We start from the raw sequence: 9,698 nt of genomic DNA, 5'->3' as shown, positions 1-9,698 counted from the left end.
CTGTTCTTTCCAGTAATGGGTAGTTTTCTAGGGTAAACCTACTGTTAGCAGAATGTTTGGCCTTGAAATCAAAAGTATGCCGTTTGGGGAGCGGCGCTTTGGAAATTTGGTTGTGTACTGCTTGTAGATTTTGAGCTTTACAAGTGAGAAATCTCCATAAAACTATATATATTTGGTATTGCCACGTTCAGGAGACATAGACCTTTCTAAATCGGCTGTGTTCTCATACATAAAATAAATGATGTTTCTCATATATGTGATTGTTCTCCGTGAAACATGATTTTTTTCATTTTATTAGACACTTAGAAGCCTATATTTTTTTACAGAAGTAGAATTACACCAAAATTCTTGCATATTGTGAAAGTTCAGGTTGTCCTGAAAAAAAACAATATATTGTTTTCCTGGGTAAACTAAAAGACCACCCCAGGAAAGGCCCTTAAAGTGAAAGAGTGCAAAATATCTAAAAACTGCTTGGCAGTAGATGTTCGCATCTAGGACAAAACGGCTGGCAGGGAAAGGGTTAAAGGGATCCTGTCATCGGAAAACATGTTTTTTTTTTCGAAACGCATCAGTTAATAGTGCTACTCCAGCAGAATTCTGCACTGAAATCCATTTCTCAAAAGAACAAACAGATTTTTTTATATTCAATTTTGAAATCTGACATGGGGCTAGACATTTTGTCAATTTCCCAGCTGCCCCCAGTCATGTAACTTGTGCCTGCACTTTAGGAGAGAAATGCTTTCTGGCAGGCTGCTGTTTTTCCTTCTCAATGTAACTGAATGTGTCTCAGTGTGACATGGGTTTTCACTATTGAGTGCTGTTCTTAGATCTACCAGGCAGCTGTTATCTTGTGTTAGGGAGCTGCTATCTGGTTACCTTCCCATTGTTCTTTTGTTTGGCTTCTGGGGGAAAAAGGGAGGGGGTGATATCACTCCAACTTGCAGTACAGCAGTAAAGAGTGATTGAAGTTTATCAGAGCACAAGTCACATGACTGGGGGCAGCTAGGATACTGACAATATGTCTAGTCCCATGTCAGATTTCAAAATTAAATATAAAATAATCTGTTTGCTCATTTGGAAAATGGATTTCAGTGCAGGATTCTGCTGGAGCTGCACTATTAACTGATTTATTTTGGAAAAAAACATTGTTCCCATGACAGTATCCCTTTAAGTAATTTCAACTGGATGGGAATAAAACTGGATCAAAGCATTAACGAAATATCTGCCAATGGACAAATTTGCGCTGAGGTTACCATGGTAAGGTTGCATTGCAAGAAATGAATTAACAGTAACAGTTACTTAAACATTTTCTCAAATAAATATATTATTTACAAGCTTCTTCAACAATTTTCAACTTCGCAGATTTTAAAGTCTTCTTCATTATCTGGGAGTTTTTCATATCCCGACTTTAAGTTCTCCTGTTAAAATGAGTGAAATTTGCAAAATGTTATTTGTGGACTAATTTAGATAGTAACAACAATCATGGGCATCCACAGAAAATTTTCCAGGGGGGGGGGCAAAGTCATCAGTCAAAAAACAACCTGTACTTCTAGACTAAGCCTGAATACAAATAATTAGGTGTCACGTTTGTAGAAAATCAAATGAATTGCCAAAACCTATAAAGTATCTCACAACATAATTGTATAACTAGAGATTGTATAATTGTATAACTAAGTAGAGAGTATAAATCATGAGACTGTGCAACACTATACAGAACACAATGATAGGTAAAAAAAAATCTATTGGAAAAACTTTTTTGGGGCCAAAAAAAGATTTTTGGCCCATAAAATAATTATGTATTTAGCCTTTAAATTAAACCTTTCACAACTTAAAAGTTTCATGTTCCCCTTTAAGTTCATTGCAAATATGTTTTCACTGGTTGTAAAAGTACATATTTGTGTAAGTGGGCCAAATCACGGCAGACACTAATTATTCAGTACGTTTCTGCAGTATCTCACTAAACTCCATGACCATCGGTAAATCTTGCCAAAGCTGAAATATGTCACAAATACATGGATTTTTTGTAGGGCAAAATTTTACACTTTCTATGTGCAACTGTCCCCCCTCAGTAATCTTTTGTTTCGCTTGTCCGATTAGCTAAGAATATCAGCAGCAGGAGGAATGGGTGAGATGTTTGCAGAGGGGGCAGTGCCGGCCTACTCGGCCGGCCGCCCTAGGCAACCCGGCCAATTCTTCGCCCCCGCCGCTTGCGCATGCACAGAAGGCAATGACACGCGAGTGCGCATGCGCAGAAACCGCGCGAGTGCGCATGCGCAGAAAATGCGCGAGTGCGCATGCGTAAACTACATAGATGTGCGGCCACAGCTAATGAACATAGCGGTCCGAGCTAGGGGAAGGCGTCAGAAGAGGTACGTGCCTGGCGCCCCTGTGCCTTTGCGCCCTAGGCAAGTGCCTCTTCTGCCTACCCCTAGTTCCGGCCCTGAGAGGGGAAAGGCTGAACTATCACGGAGGGTATACTGCTATACTTGCAAAGAGAGAGAGAGTCTAAAGGCCCCCATACATGGGCCGATAATAGCTGCCCACAGACCTAGTCGGCAGCTTATTGGCCTTCTTGGGGGGCCATTCGATGGGCGTCCCCGATCGATATCTGGCCGAAAGTAGGCGAAATGTCGATTGGGCAGGGTAAAAAATGCTGTCGGATCACGGCCGCATCTGTTCGATGATGTGGTCCCGCGATGCGATCGCCCGTATTGCCTCCACGCTGATCTTATTGTTGGGCCCTATCAGTCCAATATTGCCCACCTCAATGTGGGCATATCGGGGAGCGATCCGCTCATTTGGCGACATCGCCAAACGAGCAGATCTTCCTGTGTATGGCCACCTTAAGAACAATAGGTGACAGGCAGCAACAGTAAATCAGTAGAAGGGGAGATTTCTGAATTATGCAAAGGGAAGGAAAGTGAAGGAGGCACAAATGCAGATATCGGCACATCGCAATACAACAGTTATTCAAAAGAGGACACTTCCCTGCCCAGTGATAGGGTTGCCACATAAATCAGTTCAGTCTGTAGCATGCCATGCAGGCTGTGGATTCCATATTTGTTTGGTGATGTGATTGTGCACTATGATTCGGCAATCGGTAGCCCCACACTATAAGCACAGACAGTGCAAGTACAGCTGCCCCCCCATTGCCCCTATTTGCCGACGCCCATGCCAACAATACTGCCAACCCTTAATCTGTGTAAATTCAGTATTCTCATAATTCAACAGTAATTCATTAAATAAGGCATCCTCTCCGCATACTGTTCTATTATGAAAAGTGGCCCGGGCAAAAATACTGACCTATATACACAGAGTAGTGAAGTAGAGCTCATGGGCATCATGTTCAGTAGCTTCTTCTGGATCCTTTATTTTCTCTTTGGCAATTTATGGAGCTTTTCAGCTCCAACTGTGCATGTGCCAAAAGCTTAAATGTTGGCACCCACATCACGAAGAATCTGAAGCTACCGAACATGGTGCCCATGAGCTCCACTGTGCTACTCTGCATATATACTGTAGGTCAGTATTTCTGCCCGGGTCACTTTATTATTAACATGTATTTATATAGCGCCAGCATATTTCACAGCGATGTTTCCTAATAGAACATTATGCGGGGAGGAAGCAGGGAGAGGGGCCAGTGGAGGGTGGTGAATGGGAGCTTTTAGCAGTAGGGGATTTACTTCTTTAATAAGAGCTAAGATGATGAAGTTAGCTGCATGCTCTATTGTGGGGATCAAATTCACCTAAATGTAGATGGAGGGGCCATGCCTATAAGAAAGTGAACTTAAAGAGGTGTGGCAAAAGCACAATCACTGATGGAAGTTAGTTATACACCAGGAAACACTGGCCTATAATTGGTTCCTTAATTGGTTTCAAGGGTCCCTACAAGCTACAGTTGTTTTCCAGCAAAACGTTTTCCAATATTTGTTTCATTATAGCAGATACAAATAAGAACATTATGCTAAAAAGAATATAAACCTTACCTGTAGCTCTTTGAGCTCATCTTGCTCCAAACATTGCAATTTAATGATAGGTGCTGGAACTGGTGGAAATACTTTTTTCAATAGCTGGAATCTTATGGAAAAACATCAAAAAGATAGTGTAATGCATTTTGTTGAAACAGATTGTTCAATAAAGTTGGGTTGTGGTAGGAAGTGATAACCTTGGAAGGAAGTAATGGGGTGGCGTAGGGTTGCCAGGTTGGTGGTTTTCCAGCCAAATTGGGCTACTAATTTAAAGCCCAGGCAGTTTTTGAAAGTACAAACTAGCCAAGATACAGATTTGGGCTAAGTTTTGGGCCTTTGGCTGGTTTGTTCTTTGGAAACCAGCCAAAGTTTTTTTTTTTATCCTAATGTGCCATGACTGTGTCTCCCAATGCATGTTGAGCAATGTAGTTTTTGCCGACTGACAAGTTTAGTGTAAGAGTATAATACCCATGATGCAATGGGACTGACTTGTGCAGTTACCAGATTTTGGGCTCTGTATCTCAGTTTCCCATCCCTCTTATTCATTCTCACATTTTCCGATGACTTTCCTCAATTTCAGACAATTTTTTGGCCAAAAATCTGCTGGCCACCTAAATGTCTAAATGCAGGGCCGGCCTTAGGCCTATGGACCAATTGGGCCCAATAGGGCCCCGCACCTCTGGGGGTCCCGCACCACAGGGCAGCACAGATAATATTTCCCTCAGCACATGATGCTGCCTGGCCTGCCCCCAACTTTGAGAGTCCAGCCCATCCCCAAATCCATAGGTCCAGCCCACCCCCAACTCTGATAAGCCAGCCTATCCCCCAGTTCCATAGGTCTAGCCTGCCCCCAACTCTCATAGGCCCAGCTTTCATCCAACCTTGATAGGCCCTGCCTGCCCCCAATTCAACCAAGCTTGCTCCCAAGCTGAATCGGCCCAGCCTGCCCCAAACTAATTGGCCCAGTCCACTCTCCTATTTCCTCCCTCTCTCTTACCCTATGTGCCCCTATTTCATCCCTCTCACTCTTTTACCTTGTCTGCCCCTTTCCTTTCTATTTTGTGCCTGTATGCCCTTATTTTCCTAAATACTTGGTGTGTCAGTAGCCAGCAACACTTTGTCTAGGGGCCCCGCCAACATAGTCCCAATTGGGCCCCACATTTGATAGGATCAGCCCTGTCTAAATGGTTGACCTGTTTTACCAATGTTTATTGAAATTGTACATGTATTGGGGCCTTATGGGGCCTTATATCTCCTGGACCCCCTCTGTAGTTACGCCCTGGTGACTGGCAAATCTGTCCCGCTGCTGCATGGAAAAATATGAAAAACAGTGAAAGGTGTATTTTCACATATATTCGCTTATTATTGTTAGACATTTTTTTCACTGCACATATTGTGCTATTTTTGGGCTACTTTTGAAGTGCCTCTTGTCTAGTTTTGGGCTTGTTTTGTAGCTGGCTGGTTTTTAATATTAGACCTCGCAACCCTGGGGCGGCATCCATTCTGGAAGTGTTAAATTAAGGGAAAGAGGTTGTTCTGGAGCACAGACACAGTATATTGGCGATAACCAGAGTAGAACACAAGTGCTGTACCTGCTGAGATAATAAAGCAACCACACTTTTCTGAATTGTTGCTGGACTAAAATCCCAGCATACTTCTACATATTGTCAGTGAAGCATGCTTGGACCTATGTCCAGCTCTTGTCTTAAAGCAATATTTGGTCTGTGCAGCTTAAAGTGCCAGTGGCCTCTACAACACCTACAACGCAAGGGAACATGTGGAAACACCTCTACATAAATAGCGATATAGGGCGTAGCCTTCCTACAGATGATAGAGTCCAAATTACCTTAGCAGCCATGCACTGATTTGAATAAGAGACTGGAATATGATTATAAGAGGGTCTGAATAGAAAGATGAGTAATAAAATGTAGCAATAACAATACAGATAATTTGTTTTTAGATGAGGTCAGTGACCTTCTCTTTGAAAGCTGGAAAGAGTCAGAAGGAAAATGCAAGCAATTAAAAAAATAAATTACACTTGTTTTAAAAAATAAGAACATAATGAATAACGAAGACCAATTGAAAAGTTGCTTAGAAATGGCCATTCTATAACATACTAAAAGTTTTAAAGGTGAACCACCCCTTTAAGCTAAATATTCACTGTGCATAAATAGGAACATACACACAGTAGAAATGATGTGTATTTTGAAATCATAAAATGATTTTGGCTGTGAATAATTGCCACTGGAACACTTTATAATGTGGATGAATGCTATGTTATATTAGAATCTCATGCATACATAGTGGTTCTAAGTACTACACACGGATAATGGGGCGTGTATCTATATTCACCATAAACAAATCAGCATATAGCACTTGCGTTAAATATTGTAAAAGAAGATAAAATGGCTGAATAATATTAAGATGATTTATGTCATTATTGTTTCATTTTGCTTAAACAATGCCTTTAAAAGTATAAAACCAGTACTTTACCTGTGACAAACACATATTAGGCTTGATACAATGATGACTGTACTTATTGCTAGAAGAACAAACATGTGAACTTTTGTGAGTCTCCTAGAAACTGGGGAAAAATTACCAGAGAATAGTTCAATAAGAAGAAGCACACAGAATCTTTATATAGATTAAGGGGGATTATTTATTAAAGGTTGAGTTAATTTTTTGAAAAACCCCAAAAATGTAAAATAGCAGAAGATATCAATAATAATTGTTATTATAACCAGGGCCACAAGAATGGGAATGTCCACAAACAATATAATTTAAATGTATATGTGCCAAAATTGGGGACTTAACCTCCAGTCTTGGGTCCGTGGATAATACACGGTTGTAATTATATCAAGCCAAGTGATAAGATAAAAAGCGATGTTTATTCACAACCATGCCATGAGAAAAGGTTAAAATGACATACGTTTAAAATCAAAAGCAGCGCTGCATGTAAGAGAAGGGATCCCTTCTATTGAAGCTTTAGGCCCCACCATATAGTTGGTAACACCTTATGTATAAAACAATTCAACATCAGGATGCGCCAATTGTTTTTCTATGTCACGAGGTATACAATGTGGCTATAAGTCCATATGATATGTGTTATAACCTCCTAAATAATACAAAGTAGAGGACCTGCAGTTTTGTGAAAAGGTGGAAAAATAAGCAGTATAGCTGTTGATCCGGTGTTGGTATGCACTAAAATGTAATCTCAATGGACCTCTGTGCAATTTCAATTATCCCGACAATATTGTGGCCAAAAGTGCAGAATAATGGACAGGTAAGTACTCTGTTGCTAAGGTCTATGAAGAATAGGGATGTAGCGAACTGCTGTTTATGTGTTCGCGAACGCCGTTCGCGAACACCGGCAAAAAATGCGAACAGTTCGCGAACTGTTCGCGAACTTCGAACATCCGAAAATCGTTCGATTCGAACGATCGAAGGATTTTAATCGTTCAAACGAAGGATTTTCGTTCGAATCGAACGATCGAAGCAATTCGATCGAATGATTTCATTCAATCCAATGGCTTCGATCGTTCGATTCGAACGAAAATCCTTCGATTTTAGCGATCGAAGGAATCGAATGGTCGAACGATTTTTGACGCGAACGCCTATTGGCGAACGTCGCGCGACGTTCGCGAACATTCGGCGGACGCGAACAGTCGAAGTTCGCGCGAACTAGTTCGCCGGCAAACAGTTTGCTACATCCCTAATGAAGAATAGCGCTTCGTTTGGAGGTATATCCATGTGTGGCGTAGCCAGTCTATCGACCAATTAGCAATCGCAGTGTTCTCAACAACAGTTCAGCGCTAGTGAATCAAAATGTAGATACAGCATCACGAGTGAAATCTTACTTGGATCCAAAATTCACAAGTTAATACAAATCGTTTCCCAGAGTACATTATCGCCAAGTCTTGTATATCCGATCAGCTCGCTGTTCGTTTCACCTTTTCAATTCCTTTGCTGCAGGTACTGTCGGAGGGGCCCTTGTGACTTTTGGATCCGAGTAAGATTTCACTCGTGACACTGTATCTACATTTTGATTCACTAGTACTTGATAGAAGGGGGGTTCTTTTCTTTCTCTCACTGAAGTCATTTATTAAGGAGCAAAAAATATTGTGGCCTTCTGCTTGCAAAGTGACCCTATATATACATGCAACTTTTTGAATGGTTTTAGACATTTGGTCAGATCTGTCTGAAACCACACAATTAGATTAGGTTACTAGTATAGTCATATAATCCCGTGCATTGTGGCCCTGCTTATCTGTGCATTGAGAATCTAATTATCTTGCAAGGACCAAACATAGAATAGCTTCAATTTCCATGTTTGTCCTCTTTTGCAAAACAAATAGCAAAACCCATTGAATTTTCAAACAATAAGTATGACAAAAGTATGTTCAGCACTTGCCCAGTTCACTGCATGATGAACAAGGGAGTATACTATTCCTTTAAGGATCTAAATATACCCTCCCCTTTCAATTTAACTGGGATTTTTTTAGATGTTGTGCCTTTATGTCCATAATATACTGATATGGGTGAGTTCAAAGGTTCTCAGACAAACTGTATGAATTAAGTTGTCACACCATCATTCCATCCCTGACGTGGCATAACTAGAGTGTGCCTGGTCCCCCTACAAAAAAACCTTCATAGGGACCCGGCGCACACTGATCCCCATCCACCAGCCCACTTCCCGCCCATATCCTGTCTCCTCATTGGGACAATAGTCTGTCCTTGATAGCTAACCTGGCTAGCTCTAGGGTACAGATGTCCACCTTTTCTGGCTCTGTGGAATTTAGTCCTGTCTGCTTGATGTTCTTAGGTCAAAAAGGTCTTGGCTCCTGCACTTCTTTACATAGACTCCTAAAGAGAAAGTTCCTTACATTTGAATGAAACTAAAATATTGCCTAACTATTTATAGAATAGGGGTGAAAAAAAATAAACATGAACAATATAATCTATATCTTCCTGGTCCTCTTCCTAGTGTTTGACAGGTGTAACAATATAGATGGCATTAATTTAGTGTTTACAATAGTGATTGCAATTTTTATTAGTGTCATCTTACCCAAGGCTGCTATTGGGGACTGTCTGAGACAGCTGAGCTCAGTCTGAGTTATAGCAGCTGAATAAACATAGTGGGTAGACAGTTTAATTCCAGGCTCAGTGACAGACCAGTCTTTGTATAGTCTAGTTCATTTAATTCCCGTGTGTCTGCAATGGCCATTTTTGTCTTCTGTGTACTAAGGCTGACTTTGATCTATATATGATGAAGAAAATTGGATACATACAGTACCATCTTGGCAAGTTTCAGTTTTATATCCCATTTTTAAGGGGCACTTCGCGAAAATAAAAATTTCATATAAGCTTCATCATACTGAAATAAGAAACTAGATGCAATCAATCAAATATTCTGCATCATTTCTGAAATAATCAAGTTTATCTTAACTATCCTTCTCTCAGTATCTGTTTCTCTTCATTCTGTCTTCTTGCAGCAGTCAGAGTCATTGACAGTTAGATCCAATATATCTTATAGGAGGGCTTCCTTTCCTAGCAGATTTATTAAAGCTCACTCAAATAACTGATCCCAGTACAAACAAAATAACTGATATTTGCAAAGATTCTGCATGTAGCGAGACATGATGTCTGGTGAGAGTGAGCTCTTATACATCTTCTAGGACAAAAGGAGCCCCCCTATAAGAAACAGATGCTAAGAGAGGGATAGTGAAGATGAAC

General features: G+C 40.8%; 1 protein-coding gene across 3 annotated transcripts in view; it reads right to left on the bottom strand.

Annotated features, from left to right (window-relative positions):
- Nucleotides 1-1,114: 1,114 nt before the first annotated feature.
- LOC121399873 (interleukin-5 receptor subunit alpha-like) overlaps nt 1,115-9,698 on the bottom strand; it is a 31,880-nt gene continuing 23,296 nt past the window's right edge. For all 3 annotated transcript variants that reach the window (XM_041581749.1, XM_041581750.1, XM_041581748.1), the window contains exons 5-7: nt 6,459-6,549; nt 3,984-4,074; nt 1,115-1,418 (exon numbers count right to left, since the gene is read on the bottom strand). In XM_041581749.1, coding sequence (XP_041437683.1) covers nt 1,341-1,418; nt 3,984-4,074; nt 6,459-6,549 — 260 coding nt within the window. In that variant the 3' untranslated portion in view covers nt 1,115-1,340. The remainder of the gene's footprint in view (nt 1,419-3,983; nt 4,075-6,458; nt 6,550-9,698) is intronic.

This window comes from Xenopus laevis, chromosome 2L, assembly GCF_017654675.1.
Source record: "Xenopus laevis strain J_2021 chromosome 2L, Xenopus_laevis_v10.1, whole genome shotgun sequence".
NCBI classification, from domain to species: domain Eukaryota; kingdom Metazoa; phylum Chordata; class Amphibia; order Anura; family Pipidae; genus Xenopus; species Xenopus laevis.
This window is presented reverse-complemented; position numbering and strand designations above follow the sequence as displayed.